At 35.1% G+C, this 18,409-nt stretch overlaps 1 protein-coding gene across 3 annotated transcripts in view; it reads right to left on the bottom strand.

Moving 5' to 3' along the window:
* Positions 1 to 18,409, bottom strand: part of PFKP (phosphofructokinase, platelet) — a 44,630-nt gene that overhangs the window by 9,110 nt on the left and 17,111 nt on the right. For 2 of the 3 annotated variants that reach the window (XM_061349828.1, XM_061349811.1), the window contains exons 5-17: positions 18,023 to 18,212; positions 15,338 to 15,503; positions 14,535 to 14,579; positions 14,329 to 14,437; positions 13,798 to 13,893; positions 12,525 to 12,617; positions 12,025 to 12,150; positions 11,326 to 11,390; positions 10,562 to 10,631; positions 7,932 to 8,078; positions 7,216 to 7,286; positions 6,695 to 6,782; positions 5,411 to 5,563 (exon numbers count right to left, since the gene is read on the bottom strand). In XM_061349828.1, coding sequence (XP_061205812.1) covers positions 5,411 to 5,563; positions 6,695 to 6,782; positions 7,216 to 7,286; positions 7,932 to 8,078; positions 10,562 to 10,631; positions 11,326 to 11,390; positions 12,025 to 12,150; positions 12,525 to 12,617; positions 13,798 to 13,893; positions 14,329 to 14,437; positions 14,535 to 14,579; positions 15,338 to 15,503; positions 18,023 to 18,212 — 1,419 coding nt within the window. The remainder of the gene's footprint in view (positions 1 to 5,410; positions 5,564 to 6,694; positions 6,783 to 7,215; positions 7,287 to 7,931; positions 8,079 to 10,561; positions 10,632 to 11,325; positions 11,391 to 12,024; positions 12,151 to 12,524; positions 12,618 to 13,797; positions 13,894 to 14,328; positions 14,438 to 14,534; positions 14,580 to 15,337; positions 15,504 to 18,022; positions 18,213 to 18,409) is intronic. The other variant, XM_061349819.1, reaches the window with a different exon arrangement.

The raw sequence follows: 18,409 nt of genomic DNA, 5'->3' as shown, positions 1-18,409 counted from the left end.
CTAGTAAAACACCTACAGTTTGAAGGAGATGCTTAAAGAAAGCTGCTTTTTTAAAAAAACTATGTTATCCTATAAAGTCGACACACACATCTATTTCTTCTAAGAAAAAGGAAAAAAGTTTTGCCTGTGCTTTCCAGGATTCTATTAACATCAAACATCTGCCTCTATGAACACAGACTGAACGCTGGCCCAGAAAAATGCAGGAATGTGCACATGGATGAGTTAATAAAGTTTTTGAGTATAGTTCAAGGATTCCTTCAAAAGCATAGCTGTAGGTCCTTGGAAAGATTCCAAACACTCGAAATAAATCATCGTGGGATAAGGATTAGGTGTTCTTAATAGATGTCAAAATAATACTTAAAGGTTAAGATTTTGCAGCTGTTCTAAGTCAGTAAACATATTTTTAAGTTACATTATTCCAATTCTTTCTAATGTAAACTAATCAGCATCTCTCATGATGTGTGGCAATTTTTTAAACTGCCTAGGTAACGACTCTTCACAAGAAAGCTGATTACACAGTATGTTACATTTTTCTTAATCTCTTTCTCCCAGAAAGGACTAATGTTCACAGAAGTCTCATTTCAATTCCTCAGATCAGTTCAGAGAATCAAACTATTGTAGAAAAAAATTAGATTGCTATCAAGCTATCTCCAGAAATAGCTATTCAATGCCTGATTTAAGCAATAACTTCAAAGAAAATTAAAGGAAAAAAAATCACCTGGGAGAGTTCTGCTCTCTAGGTTTTTGTCATAGATCAAGCAGACCCTGTTCAGTGAGGGGACAGGACATACATGGCAGTGGGTGCATAACTGCAAACTGACTTCCTAAAGTGCATCTTTACTCTTGTATTTCAAAGTGCAACTTTCAGTTATGGTCAGTGATAGAATTCATCTTCGTAAGTCCAAACACAGCCTAGAACACCGCACTTTAAGACCTGTAGCTCTGAGAAGCACTACAGCCAGAAGAGCCACAGATGGATTTTTCAAGTGGATGAGGCTTTATTGAGAAAATTTCAGTAGCTGCCCAGCTCAACTTAGCTGAGGCTGCTTTGAATTTTTACTTCTACTGAAAAATAAAGATATACACTGTCGCAGCAGTCTGGTAAAACCACATGGCTTCCTGAAGATCTGCAAAACATTAGTATCCCTAAAAAGTTTTATATTCAGACCTTTTGGAAAACCAAGTTAAAGGGAGGTTTAGAGCAATAACTAACATAATCAGTTAGTCTGCATTTATGATATGTTAAAATGCAGTTATGATATGTTTTACTTGCATTAAATATTGCCGTTTTATTTGATGCAAGTGATCTCAGCAAACATATCAAAAGACTGTACCTTCACCAAGCATGAGCATTAGATGATTATAATGCAACATCTTTGCATCACTGCAGCAAAATATGATAATATTTTCAATAAAGGGTCACTTAATAATTACAAAGGGTAAACAGCTAATGGGAGGTTTTAATAATTGCTTTACAACTACTTTTTCTTAAATAAGTACTACAGTAAGATTACAGAGGGATGCTTACTACGTCAATAAAATGTTTTAACCATTTCACACCCTTCTATTGTATGTGTTATTAAAAAAGAGTATTGTCATAACCAAGGATGCTTTTAAAAAAATACACACAATCAAGCAAAGACTGTGGTTTGTTGACTTCATGCTGATCTCAATGCAAATAGTCACTGAAAGGGATGGATTTACTGCCCTAGCTCCACAGCAGCTGTTGCTAGGACTGAAGTGGATAGATGAAAATTTAACTGGTTAGCTAGCTTAGCCAAGCTGATTTTCAGCTTCCTAGCTGAGATTAATGTGAAGCCATATATGCTAGTACCAGCACTGGGAGCATACAGGAGTCTGTGTTTTTCAAGGGAAATGCATGAAGATGGATGGCACTAAGGCATTCTGACTGTAGCTCTCTTCACTCCTCAGTGGCTGTTTGCTATTCTTTTTCTTGTAAAACCAATTGATCAACCTGTACCCCCTTCTCTCTGATGAAAGGAGAAGACAGATTGTCAAAGAAACAGATTAGTGAGTTTTAGCCTCTTCCTTCTTCAGGTTCTTTTTTTTTTTAATCTCCCATTTACTTCTAAATCTCCTTAACCAAATACATATTCTTCCATACCTTGTTCTGTTTTTTTTCCTTTTTCCACCAGTTAACACTAAGCCCATCAGCAGGCCATGGTTTTAAGTTAAGTTTTCATCCTTTCCAATCTCTTTCCATGTTCCGTACCTGAAAGAGCCTAATTTTTTATTCATTCTGCTTAATTATGGAGTAGGTTTCTGCTTTTTTAGTTCTCCGTGCAAAATGCACTGCTTATGCAATCCATTTAATTTAAAAAGAAACTTCTAGCCTTCATGGTTATATAGGAAAAACCCTAACACTTCTTTGCTGTCACATTCCAGAGGTCACCTATCTGAGATAATATTCTACTCATTTCATGGAATTAACAACACGCAGTTGAGAACATAGATATTTTTATTATGGTACTTATTTTACTGATCCTTCCTTTTCAACAGAAATCTCAAAGCTCACGTTCTTATCCTTCAGTCCTGAACAACTTAATGTGTGTATCTAGATATACAAGCCTTATGCATACCCTTTCCAGGTACATAAACATTCAGCTTTCTCTAGGTATTTTATATTGGAGTTTTCATTGACAATTGTTGTCAATAACATTCTGAAAAAAGTAAAAGATACAGCATATCATAAATTTAAAACACTATTCAAAGACAGATCAAATTCTACTATTCTACTGATTACAAGCCTACATTTTAAAGCAAAAATGAAAAAAAAATGAACATTTCAAGAGGCTCACAAATATGTTATAGAATCTAAATTTTAATTACTAAGAAATGTTCCTTCTACTATCTATGAATTAGGGAAAAGAACACTCCTATCTAATCTCTCATTTGGACGTTATGTATCTCTTGGTCTCTTTTTTATTATTTTTTTTTTAATGCAGATGCAGCATTTTAACACATTTTATCTGCAAATGTCTCGAGGTACCATTTACATACTTTACAAGTTTCAAACAAACTAATACTGACAAGCGTCTAGTAATGCCTAACACTAAGAAGGGCTCATTACCCAGCAGAAATGTACTTACCTTACCAAAAGTTGCCAAAAATATAGAAGAACAATACCACAGAAAAACTAAGTGTGATGACATTTGGTGTTCATAAGAGGTATTAATCTGAGAGTGTTGGAAACTATGATGCATTTATTGATCTAACAGAGGCAATAAGAAAAAAAATGCGGCAAACTAGATATAATGGATATTTATATATCAGTCAGTGCTACTTTCACTTATCACTGGCAATTGTAGGACTTGTACTGACTCTACTAGTCACATTTAATAGGGTCATCATCACTACTGAACCTGATCTGAAAATATGACACAAGAATGAAAGGATATATTTTCATTATCAGTTTTAGTGAATCACATCAGAGCAGAAAAGTGAAAAGATACCAAGCAGAAATGTTTCCCCCAAAGTCTGCTCCTTCCCCCCCCCCCAAAAAATAAAAAACATAATTTCCATTGGATTGAATCTAAATCTTGCAAAGCTGTTACATTCTACTTATTTCGGAGAAAAATCCAGAGAAAATAAAACGCAAAACCAAGACAGAAGCTATTAGTAATAAAAAAAGAAAAAAATAATATAATTCTGAGAAGTTTTCAACTACTGCCCTGAAAATCTGGAGAAAATGACTTTTTATTATGCAATGAATGTGAATAATACTTAGAAACCTAAATACAAAGCAAAACACAGCAGCAAAGAGGGAGAGACTGGCTATGATGTATCCTCCCTAGATTAAATAACCTATAAAAAGAAGTCAGGTAAATAAAGCTTATAAAGGAAAGGAAAGAAGAAAAGTAGGTGTTATGCACAATCATTTTACTCACCTTAATTTGTGATCATTTTGGAGAGATATTTTTATTTACCAGAACTGGAAACATCACCATTTATAACCTAAGTTGTCTATAAGGAACATGTTCAAGGTAAATTTTAGTTAGTTTAAGCTATGGTCTTGTTCAAGGCAATAATTAAGGAAACTAAGATTTCCTAACTAAAAGGTTTATTTTGCTAAAGATAAAAATATTTATGTTAGCATTTAAAAAAAAAAACAAAACAGGTGAAAATTATGTTAGTGCTCTTGAAGTTAACAGCATTTGAAGAATCATTTTTCTGAAAATAATATTGTAATTTTCAGAACCAACTTGAAAGTCTTTTCCCGCTTTACATAAGCACTCTGCTTGTGATTTTTCACTTTTTAAAATGTAGCTCACTATGTACAATCAGTGAAAACTTCTACATTCTGGTCCAACACAACTGAAAACAAAAGCAGAAAGTGAAACTTGTATTATAATCTAGTAATTCACTAAGATACAAAATAATTCTGTTTCTTCTTTGGAAGTGAAAATGTAAATTAAATTTTGAAGATGAGTGTTGTATTAGTTCTTTGCTGTGTTTTAAATAAACTATGGACACTCTACAACTGTACCTGCAATATGTATGTGTCTGCAGATTATAGAATCACAGAATCATAGAATAGTTAGGGTTGGAAAGGACCTTAAGATCATCAAGTTCCAATCCCCCTGCCACAGGCAGGGACACCTTGCTCTAAACCATATTACTCAAGGCCTTGTCCAACCTGGCCTTGAACACTGCTTATGTCATAGTATATAGAGTTGCTCTTCTTAGCAGTGGATTAATTCTTCTCCAGGTGATCCAGATGAACTGTAATTGTGCGTACCTACCTGACATCTTAATTTGTATGGTGTTTGACAGTGCTTTCTGTCCAACTCAGTTTTGTATTAATAAATCCATTTTTAATATATAGCATATTATTGGATGTGATTTTTTTACAATATACTTTATAATATGTCTCAACTCTTCTTGGTAAATCTGTTATTAGTAGAAAACATGTAATACCTATTATTAGAGAATAGTGGACCTTACACTCTCTATTATAGGAATAAACATGTCACACAAATACGGATATCCTGAACAGAACATTCATGCAGTGTTTGTTACAGCTAGTTATACTGATACTCTACATATAAGGGGGATTTTTCCTCTACAGTGCCTCAAATGATCACCAAGTCTTAGTTTAGGCTTCTTTCTTCTATATACAACAGATACATGCCATCTCATTTTGTAGTTTATAAATGTCCATATCACATCTGAAACCTATAGTTTCAGAGGAAACCTAACAGAAATGCATGGGATCCTAAACCACCTCTTTTTTAAGAGACACCATGAAGGTGGCTCTATCAAGTAACTGTAAATTTTCCAAACTATATTTCCAAAGTTCTGGTCCATAAAAATATCCAGTTCTAGCCAATTTAGACAGTTTTAAACAGAACCGCTTTGTTAGCAAGCGCACACACCAGAATAGACTTACATCAGTTATAGTGTTCAGAGCAGTATCTGCACCAATGCTGAAATCTGAACCCGGTACATTGTTGGATACAGTTGCAGGAACCATAACCATTGGAACACAGAATTCATCATATTTCTCTCGGGCAGCTGACAATTCCAGAAGTCCAAGGTATGCCTGTTGGGCACAGGCATTGGGTGAAAAATTAGGATGAATAAAACAAGGGCAAAATTGGAGTGAAAAAACGGAAAGGGCCACAGGGGGAGCCATTTCTACCACAGCATACTTCAGCATGTCAAAGCATTAAGGAACTAAATCTAACACACACACACAAAAAAGAAAGCATTAAAAACAGGTACATTTTTAAAAACAAACAATAAATAGAACTTTCACTTTCATAGGAATATATAATTCAGACATAAAAAAGTGTTTTATACAACGTAAACAACTGCAAACTAGTTCCGCAATCTTCTGGTACTGTTACTACTGATTTGAAATCTTAATATTCCTGAACTAGGACCTTGCCTAACAGGTTGGAAAGAACGGATGATTCATTCCTTAGCAAAAGCAACAAGCATGTCTTCCCTGGAACAGTTGGCAAAATACTTCCCGAATCAAGGTTTCAAAAAACTTCTTATTTTGGTAAAAGAAAATAAACATGAAATATGGAAAAAGAGAAAATATTTCTCTAGACCAACTACAGATTTTGAAATGCACTGTGACACAAAGCAGCTTAAAAAAGGAACCACGGTGCAATTACTGCTAAAGATCAAGAACTTCTGCATGTTCTAAGTACTGATACAGTATAAACTGTAACTTGGAACTAATGAAGTAAAAAATAATATATATTTATTAATAAAAAATATTAGCATAGAATCACAGAATCATTTGGGTTGGAAGAGAAGCTCATCTAGTTTCAACTCCCCTGCCATGGGCAGGGACACCTTCCACTAGACCAGGCTGCTCCAAGCCTTGTCCAGTCTGGCCTTGAAGTACTTACAAGGATGGGGCATTCACTGCTTCTCCAGGCAACCTGTTATGGTGTCTCAACACTATCAGGCTGTATTACCTTATTTATTCATTTAGCACATCCTGTTTTGCAACAGTTACTGGCCACTGTCGTGAATGTCAATTTTCTACAGAATCTGTGATTAACAATACTTTTGATACTAAACACTACTTGTACTGTATATAAAAAAATTTGTTATAACCAAAGACATTTTACATGAAAATTGGGTAAAAATTAAAATATAAATGGTTCATTTTGTTAGTAATTCTACTCAAACATAATTAGACATTTCAGTGTACCTCAAATCCACCAATAACCATAAGGGCGTTAATGTTGTTAGTGCGCATCTGGTCAGCAATCTTCTCCAAATATTTTGCAGGAAGAGTACTAAAAATTATTAAACCAAAAGAAAAATAAAAACAATGTACAGACTCTGCAGCAGTAAGAACTAATTACTAAGCTAGAACAGAGCAGTCAGTGCAATATTTTTTGTTTTATGTATTTGTCCACACAAATAATTCTTCCTGACAACCAAGTAAGGACTCATGTCAACTATAAGGAAACAAGTTTGCAATCCTTTTAAGTGCAAGGTTCCCAGGAATTTTTTAAGTCGAGGTCCTGACTCCCATTTTCATTCTCCCTTCAGGGCTTGTACAGTACTTGCTTGTACAAGTACCCGACTTGCAAAGTAATGATTTAAAGAAAAATAAAAAACCTAAGCACTTAAAATATTCTGTGGAAGGAGAAGAGCATGGAATCATATGGTGGCTACATAAAGTACTAGCATTCATCATATCAATTGGCAAAACACTGATGTTACCGTTTTGTACCGAGAATTGATCCTCCTTGACCAGTCCAGCCTCCAACATCTCCCCAGCTGATTTCCTTTATCTTTGAATAAAAGTAAAAAAGGAGACTCTGTTAAGTAATTATCCAATTACTTCTCCTGACATGCAGCAAACACCAGGTACTATTTAATGTAAAGCTGTTGGAACAGGCTTTGGGCTCAAAAAGCACCAAAAATGAACTTGGCAAATAAAACAAATCATGTCTTGTATCCAGTTTCTCCTCAATATACCAACTGATTCTTAAGACAGGGAAACAGAAGAATCTAACTCACCTGGAGAGCAAACCAAAATAGCTTCCTCCTTCAACAAGTACCATGCAGTTTCTTACAGCAAAGGAACTACACAGGTGCACATTCTGTACTCATTGTACAGAATTGGCGATTCATCTGTTAATATTCTGTGGAAAACCTGCCATATGCTAAATGCTGACCAAAATGTAAAGGTAGGATTCATCTGCACTAATTCTGTAGCTCTGCATCATGTGATTAGCAAAACCTAAGGCGTATGAATCTAAGAGTTAAATAGTTGAGAAATACAGTTACGATCTGGATGTTATATATCCTTAGGAAATAACTTACAGAATTGCTTCTCACAACAGTTATGACAGAACATAACTTCTAAGAAAATCAACAAAGGTGGTGGTGTGAAATGGGACACACACTATTGCAGGCACATGTGTCATACTGACCTTCCCTCTAGCAAAACCTTCAAATCCATCAATGACAGCAAACATTTTATGGCCTTCAGTTATGCCAACTCTCACTGCAGCCCTTACTGCAGCATTCATTCCAGCTGCAGGGGCACCAACATTTAAAACTGCCACATTAAAATTAGTCTGCAAAAAAAAAAACCACAACCAAACATTTAATAAGCACTTCAATTTATACAACACAGTTAACGTGTCCATCGTACACAGTTACAGAGGTACTAAATATTAGAATATAGGAAAGGCAGTTTTGAAGCCTAATGCAAAACTTAAATAGAAGATACATACACATATTTTTCCCTTTGCATACTATCACATAGAAACAAAGAGTTTGTGTTTTTTTCTAAAAAGAGTGTTTAGTTTTAAATAAAACTTTATCACAATTCACTTGGTTTGTAGGTAAGGTTATTCAGGTTTTTTATATTCTAGCTCTGACAGGTTCAAGAAACACAAATTACCCTGTTATTCATAGAATCATAGAATAGTTAGGGTTGGAAAGGACCTTAATATCATCAAGTTCCAACACACCTGCCATGGGCAGGGACACCTCACACTAAACCATGTTACCCAAGTCTCTGTCCAATCTGGCCTTGAACACCACCAGGGATGGAGCATTCACAACTTTCCTGGACAACCCATTCCAGTGCCTCACCACCTTTACAGTCAAGAACTTCTTCCTTATATCCAATCTAAACTTCCCCTGTTTAAGTTTTAACCCATTACCCCTTGTCCTATCACTACAGTCCCTAATGAACAGTCCCTCCCCAGCATCCCTATTGCTCCCCTTCAGATACTGGAAGGCTGCTTTGCGGTCTCCACGCAGCCTTCTCCAGGATAAACAGCCCCAACTTTCTCAGCCTATCTTCATATGGAAGGTGCTCCAGTCCCCTGATCATCCTCGTGGCCCTCCTCTGGACTTGTTCCAACAGCTCCACGTCCTTTTTATGTTGAGGACACCAGAACTGTACACAATACTCCAGGTGAGGTCTCACGAGATCAGAATAAAGGGGCAGGATCACCTCCTTTGACCTGCTGGTCACACTCCTTTTGATGCAGCCCAGGATACGGTTGGCTTTCTGGGCTGCAAGCGCACACTGAAGCTGGCTCATATTCATTTTCTCATCAACCAACACCCGCAAGTCCTTCTCCACAGGGCTGCTCTGAATCAATTCTCTGCCCAACCAGTAGCTGTGCCTGGGATTGCTCCGATTGCTCTGACTGGTTATTCAACCAGTTTCATGTTATCAAAGCAGTACCTTTTTGCAAAACTACCCAGAACAGGAAAGAGCAGGAACCAATTCTAGCACCATAGCATTTTGGTGTGGATCATCAGTACCATGCAAAGCAGAACAGATAACTTTTAAATTAAATTATCAGCCAGGTTTTTAGAGCAGCTGACAATATAGTAGTAAAAAGAAGCACTCAATGTATTTCTCAATATCATCTGTTTTCAGGTTATAACAGTTTTTAAAGCTTCCCCTAACAACCCAAAGTAACTGCTTATATACTGTCTCCCCAAGTTCAATGAGCATCCCAAGTAAGCAACTAATCGACTCTAATACAAAGTCTGATATATCAAATATACATTTCTAATTAAAACCAGGGGCAACGTAAAAGAGAATGATGTATTAAAAACATAACATGAAATAATAAATATTTTGATAAATAATGTGTACTCCCTACTTAAGCATTTTGCTCCCATTTATATTGCTTTGTTATTAAGTGTACTGTAGGTGAGTACTGTAGGTAAAACAACTACATCTAAATGGATGTAAGCATTAAAGACTGAACATCACAAGTAGCCAAAATCACACAATCTAGCTACAAAATACTATTAAAAATTTCTGTCTTTTTTACAACAGACCCAACTCTAAAACCACAACAGTTTTCAGTTTTCAAATTAAGAACATTTTATACTGATAAATCCTGTATCATTCAGATCATGGATTCTTTCCCAGAGGAAAAAAGCATCAATACTTGCATTAAGAAGAAAAAAACGTAACAGAAAGATTATTCCTGAATGTTCACTGTAAGGGTATACAAACCAAGAGCGCTACTATGTGTAAAAAGATAGCAAGCATCTTTGCATTAAATTTTAATTGAAAAACATGAAATGCAGATATTCTGTGTATGAAGTATTCCATGAAATAGAAAACTTATTTCCACGTAAATCAGAGCCCACTATCCTTGATTAAGAAACTGTCAGCATAATTTAGTACTGGCATCAGTAAGTGTTGATTTACAACAGATAAAAATAAAATCCATTACCAAAAAAATTAAAATGGCACTGAAATGCATTAATATTGTTTTATTTTTATGGCTTTGAAATTAATACTGAGAGCAAAATATAAGTAAAGAATTAAAACTGTAACTGACTCACTTTTGGGAAAGTTTAGCCACTCTGTAGGAATTTAGAAAACATAAAAAACATGCATTTTTGCATAAGCAAAATGCATGAAAACTTCCACAGCCGGAGCTTATACACAAATTCATCATGCTATGTCATAGGTTTGAAGAGATAATTAAGGCAGTATGATGGGGAGAGAAGTAGAAAAAAATGTTATTTGTTACGATATCCCAAAAGCACTGTACACTCAAAAAAAAATCCTTACCTTTGGAAGCTCGGCATCTGGCTTTTTGTGCGACAGTAATTTGTAGGTGTTAAGGTTGTTTTCAAAGCTCCTAAATAAATAAATAATCAATCAAAATTAAGAAAAGAGTAATTTTTTTCAACTCAGTTATCTTAAAGAAATGCTTTAGAACAGGTATGTAACATTAGCACCAAAGACAAATGCAAGCCATAAAAACTGGAAATGAGAACACACTGGAAAATAATCAATCCTGTAAGACAGTGAGAAAACACAAAATAGTAAGAAAACATAAAATAACTATATAGCTGGCCAGTATATTTATAGATCAGCAATAAAGCATTTTATTACCAGATTACTTGAAACAGAAAAGGCTCTGTTGACACGAGAGCAGAATGTCTCCCTCCAACATTACTGTTGGAAAACTACCAGCTACTTAACAAATAAGCACATGGGATTGGCCTCAAAATCTTGAACAGACATATGTTTGCTACCAGACAGCTCATACAACACATAATTCTTTTGTTTGTGACTAGTTAGCCTAGTATCAGTCTGCTTGACTAGTCTGACACAGTACTGAACTAATTTTCTTTGCTTTACATGTTTTTATGGAGATAAGAATTTTAGTTATTCTATTTCAACAACTCTTCTTCTGTATTCTCTATTATTCTTAAATACATAAAAGCATATGGGTATTAAATTTAAAACAAAATGCCAAGCACCAGCAGAACAGCAAAGCAATTCAGCTTTTCTACAGTAAATAAACCAATACAAGTTATTGGCCATACCTTCCACGAAGCCTAACAGCCTCAACAAATCTTCCCTCATCCATGGCTTTCTGGACTTCTTGAGTCTTGAAAAAACAAGTGGATTACTCAGTGTGTTTAAAAAACACAGGAAGTTGATTATTTAATATATTCCAGTAAATAGATAATTTTGAAATAACTTTCTAAAGGGAAAAAATAAATATTGACATTTCATAAACTTATGAGCTACCTTTTATCATAGCATAAACTACAGAGGAAAGGAGAAGAACAAAGTAGAAGCAGACACCTAAAGCCTTCCTGGGAAGAAAAATAAAAATCAATGTATCTATTTTTGTGTTTTATTTTTTTCTGTTTAAGCTGAACAGTTTTAGCGCAGAAACCTAACTGTCACGACATGTAAATGGATGCAAGCATCTCAATAATTTGTTATGGCAATAAAAACAGACGATCCCAGATGACATTTTAAAGGAAATAAAAACAAAACAAAAAAAAAACAGCCACAAAAAAAAAAAAACAAAACCCAACATATTTCGTATTTGTTGGTAGTGTGCAAATAAATAATAACACATAGAAAACACACATGAAGTTCATTATTCTCACATGTGAGAAAGTGCTGCACATATTCCCATCAGTGCTTTAATGACAATAGACAATTATTGTACACAGTGGTCTGCTGTAGTTAATGAATAACTGTAAACTGGCTTTTTGCCAGGAACTCACCATCTGCACACACTCCATCAAAGGCAGACGGACAGCCTGGTTTCCAGACAGGGATACGACACAGGCAGGGGTAGCTGGAGTCGCTTCTAAAAGGGCAAGCACAGCTTCCACACCCATACGACTTGCCTGAAAATACATAATGTTTGAGTTTCCAAGCAAGTGCTTGAAAGGACAAGGCTTCCAATCACAGAACTTGTCATGATTTCACTGTAAATCCAACCAAAACCACTTATTCCTTGGTAGATGAAAATGTCACAGGCTGTTTAATACCCTTAAATATGGACAACTGTTCTTGAAGCTTTGCTATTTAATCTTAATACAGATTCCTTTACACAAAATGCTTCACTATTCTGAATTCGAGCTATCCAAACAGTTAATGCAATATAATAATTGGATTCGTAAAGTTTATCAGCTAAAGAACCACCCCACCCCCACATAAATAATCAAAATGTAGTTGCACTATGTGGTGTGTCATGAGTAAGTATTTTAGGTTTACTCACCAAAATTCTGTCAAAAGCTGAAGGGGTTCCGCCTCTTTGCACATGACCCAAGATAGTTACTCGTGTGTCAAAACCAAGCCGCTGAACTACAAGCTGCAGAAAATTTCAAAATACAGTGGGTTTACCATCATTATTTCATATATGCATGCTTTAGCATTACTCTGCTTTATGCAATACTGGAATAATAAAATTCTACATATACTATACAATAGTGTGTCAACAGTAAATGAAAAATACTACAGAAGTTAAGCTTCTAAGTTCTAAGCTTCTAATTTGAGCTTCTTAAAGTTAACTAGGAAGTTAACTTTAAGAAGTTAAACTTTTAGTTTATTCCTAACCTAGAACTAAACTCCAGGTTTAGTTTCCAAGGAACGTTTTATTTAATAATGGCAGAACAGTGGCTTAGATTACCATGCTTTAACTACAGTTACAATGGCTCCATTATGCAGAGTCCTCAGCCTTATAAAAACAGGTCTAAGTATTATAATTAGAATACTTGAAACAACTGCAATTACAGTGTGTCATTAACTCCACGTTTCATCTATGTGTAAGATTACACATCCCAAAACGCTGAGTAAAACTTTAGTGGATGATTTAACCTCAATCGACAAGACTTTAAAAACTTGCAGTAAAAACTATAAACTGACAGCTACAGAAAACAAAACTTCATAGTCACAGGACAGATAAACCCCCAGTGAAATCAAAATGGCATAGATCCTTCTTGCCAATTACTGGTTTGTAACATCTTTTCTTAAAGGACCCTTTCTATGAAAAGGAGAATCATTTCAGCTCAAAAGATTTTCTTATCTTAAATGCTACTGAAATTTTTTTGGCAAAGCAACCACTTAGGAAAAAGCGGCAAGACTCTGCCCAAGGTAGACGGTATTATTTCACTGTGACACAGACCATGTAAAACACCATTTTACAAGAAACATAAAGTAATACAGGATTATAATTACTGATCTGAGGGGATTTCAGACTATCAGATAAGGCACCCATGAAGTAGGTGTTTTGGACCGTTGCCTTACATTATAAAGAGAAAAGGTTCTAATTAACTGAAATAATTAATGGAGAAAAGGTTCTAAAGCCACTGAAATAATTCCCCTTTAAGTGGGATATGGATTCTGATAATAAAGCATAAATATAAAATGCAACCAGCAAACTATGTGATACGCTACTTTACAGGAACAGACTTACTTTACAGAAATGTTAACAGCAACAAGCTCCATCATAAGAACAAGACAAAGTGTATCACAGGGTTGTTGACACTTACATCCTTAACCTTCTCTGACGTTATAGGTTTGTTATGGCAATCAATAGCTCCTTCAGCTACAATAATAATATTTAACCTTTTCTTTCGTGCACGATTCTGTAATTAAAACAAAAGAACCTCCATATAATAAAACTACTGAGATTTACAGCACAATTTTATAATCAATTGCTATACACTAAGCTGCTAGTATTTGAGGAAATATTTCTTCTATTTGGTCACCTCAGAGTTCTGACACATTTTATCTTCATGTAAGTCTTTTCATTGATGAAGTGAAATGTCTTATATCAAATTAATGACGAAAGGTACACATGCTGTTTTATAGGAATAGTTTTATGTAATCCCTAGAGTAGATCATGTAATTCTTCAAAACAATCACAAAATGCAGGAAAAGAACTGCTAAAGGTCAAATAGCACCATCTGTGACATCAGAAGCAAAGGCTTGCTGAATGCCCTGATCGCATTTTTAAATCAACATCTTCAAACAAACATCTACAAAAATGTCACGAAATCTCAAATATAGTAATAGATTACCTCTGAAAGCTTAACACACATTGTGTCTTCCCATCCTTCTTCTGGTGGATATTCAGGAATAAATACCCAATCTGCACCACAGGCTAAGGCACTAACAAGAGCTAGATACCTAATAAAACGTAACAGATTATTAGACATCTATCATTCAGATCTCTCATATTTCATAACTGTATCTGTATGAGACACAAGCTGAAGATAATACATACCCACAGTGTCTCCCCATGACCTCCAGAACAAATGTCCTCTGGTGGCTGTAAAATTAAGAAAACAAATGAACTGTAATGCTGCAATTCAAAAGTTCAGTCAAAAATCTTGAAAACAGAACCTGTTATCAGGAAACAGCCTGTGTTTACCACACTTATCAAACACAGAACTCATTAGCAAAACAGAAGGTCACATTAAACAATGTATTTAAAATTATGCATATTCCAACACATAATTCGTTTTCCTGACTATTTTATTCTAAAACACATAAGGGCAGTTAGGAGAGAAGAGGTGAACATTTACTAGCAATGTAAATGATGCAGACCCATAGTTAAAAACTGTAATGATTATAACTGTACTACACCTTCCCCTCCCCCCCCCCCAAAAAAAAAGTATATATATATAAATCATGTAATTGCTTCAATTTTACCTAGGGAAAGCTTACATACAAACAGGTGCTACTTTGTACTATTAAAGGTGTGTCTTTATTTTCTCTAAAAACATTGTAAAAAAACAAAGCCTGCCCCTAAGGCTGATGAAACCTCTACAACCAGATGCTTGACGTGCTGCCACAACAGGAAAGATGAAAAAGCAGTTACTAAGAAAAAAAGAAACAAAGACATTTGAAAGATACAGCTAAAAGAGCTGTTATTTCCACTCTAGAAATATTACAAATGCTAGTCACCTAACTTCTATTTAAGATTAACTTTTATCCCCCAAATACTGTACAGCAATAGGATACTTAAAATTTGAAGCATAAACAATTGTATATTTGTTACAGTTTTCTACAATATGAATGATTTACCTTTGAGCAGTGGTCATGATGGCATCCACAACTTCAATGATTCTGTGTAAGGCTGAGTCAGTACCTATGGTCATATCAGTACCACAGAAGTCATTGTCTATGGATCCAACCATTCCCACAATGTTAAGGTAAGCATACTTCTTAACAGCCTCTTCATCAATCTTTCCTGTAAAGTATCCAGAGAAAGAGCTGTGAGATTATTATTAAAAAAACCAAGCAAACAAACAAAAACCCAACAAGAACAAAAAAAACCACAACTTTTAGACATATTGCTTGGATGCTCTACTTTTGTAAATTAAACATATCCAAACATAAAATTATGTTTGGATATTTTAGGTAACAAGGTTAGTCAAAACTACAAACAAAAGCCAATCAAACAACCAAACAGAAGAATCCCGCATAGAACTCCTTACAGTAAGTAAAGAAACAAGAGCTTTTCAGTCCATTCCAAAATGTCAGCAGATTACCAAGTTTTGCAACCAGCCTTAAAATTTATGGTTTGGACTTAAACAACAGGATTCAAATTGTAGTCTCAGTGTATGACAGGTAATAAAGAAGTAAAAGGATGCAAACTGGATGTGATTACAGGCATTGGTAAACAATTAAAACCCAGCATTAAACATTAAGAGATCTCTTCTGCAACACTGAAAGGCTCTGATTTCATGATTAATAAGCAAATACAATAGAAAAGCTCCTCTTCTAAGTCTTAGTCACTCAAGGCATTAGTGAAAATGCTGAATCATCCAAGAGATTTAAAGATCTCAAGGATGAAATACCTTAGCTGCTTAAGTGCTTAAAACTACCTTAGTATCTGTGGATGGGATGATAGTAAATATAATGCCAATACTTTAATGAGATTCAAGAACTATATCAGTGTGTTTAATACTACAGAAAATAACAGAAAACACAATGAAAAAATAGAACTTATGTCCATAAAGGTATATGCAGCATTCTGAAGAATAATCAAAATGTTTTCTATAAATGTATACCATGCATTACAAACCTTTTCTAGAGTTCCAAAGGTGACTTAATAATCACATGAATAAGGGATATCTGGTTGACATATTCTACTTAGGTTTCCAAAAAGCCATTGACAACATCTGTCACCAAAGGATTTTGAGGAAACTAAGTAGTTACAGCATAAGAGAGAAGGCTTTTGATAGAATAAATAATGTGAAAGAGGGTAAAAGATAAAAGAGAGCAGTAGCAAATGCAAGTTCTTGTATCTGAGAAAGGTAACCAATAGAGTTCTACAGGGATCTGTGCTGTTCAATATACTCAGCAATAACCTAGAAAAGGGAATGAGCAGTAAGGTGCCAAAGTTTACTGATCAAACCGAATTATTTGCATTCTAAAGGTATGGTGTGTCTGAGAAGAAATGAAGAAGACTGGCAAGACAAAGTGAGCACTAAATATCAGATGGAATTCACTGCAGACAAATGTGAACTAATGCACATGAAAAAATGTACCCTAACAGCACAAACAAAATAATGCTATTTTCAGCATAATAATAATATAATGCTGTTTTCATTAATAAATCAGCTTCAATGCTCAATAGCAGTCAAAAAATCAAAATATTAGAAAATATTAGGAAAAGAACAGAGAACAAAACAAAGATCATTATACTACTGTGTAGATCCATGGTTTGCCCTCATCTTGAATACTGGGTGCAGTTGTGGTCCTCCCCACCTCAAAAAGGACATGGTAGAACTGGAAAAGGTTCAGAGAAGGGCAACAAAGATGATCAAAGGTATAGAACTTACATATAAGGAACAACTAAGCAAACTAGGACTTCCATCTAGAAAAAGAGATGCTGAAGGGAAAATAAGACAGCTGTAGTCTCAAGTGGCATGCAAAAAGGAATCAGGACTGGTCACTGTTTGCTCTAGCACAAAAATCATAGGACATCAAATGATATTAGAAGCCAGAAGGATCAAAATAAACAGGAGAAGATTCTTCAAAATCTTCATCATTCAATGAAGTTGAACTCCTTGTCACACAATGTTTTCAGCAACAATCTGTATGCTTTCAGGGAGACTGTATACATTCATGGAAGAGAAATTCATTAAGGACTGCTAACAGCATCTGGTTCAGGAAGTTCCGAAGACAGAAATGGATGGAACCTATCAAGAGTATTTATAAATTATGAATAACATACAGCATCAACACAGCATTATTTATGCTTGTCCTATTCTTTTACTCTTCCCTATACATGCTCTTGGATGCTACCAAAGACAACTACTAGGTGGGATGCATTTTTATCAACAGCCACTTATATTCTGATCTTAAAACAGTGTCATACAGTCAAGAATCATAATATAGTAACAACCACATGTGGCCATTTGAGGAAAATTAACTAGCATCTCAGTTTGGATATGAGGGCAAAAGGCTTCTCAAGCAGAACGTTCAAAGTTCAGACCCTGAAAATGATTCATAATGAAGGGAAAAAAAGCCATACAGACTATTACCCAGTAACTTATTTGGCCTTTTTGAACCTTTACGGTATGTAAGAGAGGATGTGCAGAAATAAAAACTATTGCTTTATGAAGAACCATGTGATCTCCTAGAATGTATGTATCTGATTTTGAGTTTAAGCTCTGGATATAGTTTTTATATGTATAGTTAAGGCATATAACTTCCTTGGAAATTGGACTAGAAGTCTATAGCATCTAAATGCAAACTTACCTTTCTGTGCCAGTTCTTCTAGAAGCCCACTCCACTCTTCACGGAACAGATTGGCACCAGTTAAGCTACCGTCTCCACCAATAACACATAGATTAGTGATTCCTCTCTGAACCAAGTTGTAGGCTGCCTGCAGGCGGCCCTCCCGGGTACGAAAGGATTTGCAGCGTGCACTACCAATAACTGTACCTCCCTAGAAAAAGGAAGTATAACAGTTTTAATTTATAATCCAGTATTTTAATGTTTTCAAGATGTATTAATGATGCATGATCTTGCAGCATAACCTCAATCTTCAATTTGAAAGTGAGTAACAAGTAATGAAAATCAAAGAATTATCAAACCTGTGGGAAATTATGTTCTCAGGAACAGATGTATACATCAGGAAAAAGT

This window comes from Neopsephotus bourkii, unplaced genomic scaffold (genome assembly GCF_033783945.1).
Source record: "Neopsephotus bourkii isolate Nb327-2 ecotype Australia unplaced genomic scaffold, CSIRO-AGI_Nbou_v1 NB_53, whole genome shotgun sequence".
In the NCBI taxonomy this organism is placed as follows: Eukaryota; Metazoa; Chordata; class Aves; order Psittaciformes; family Psittacidae; genus Neopsephotus; species Neopsephotus bourkii.
The sequence above is the reverse complement of the archived record's forward strand: the minus strand, read 5'-3'. Positions and strand labels throughout refer to the sequence as shown.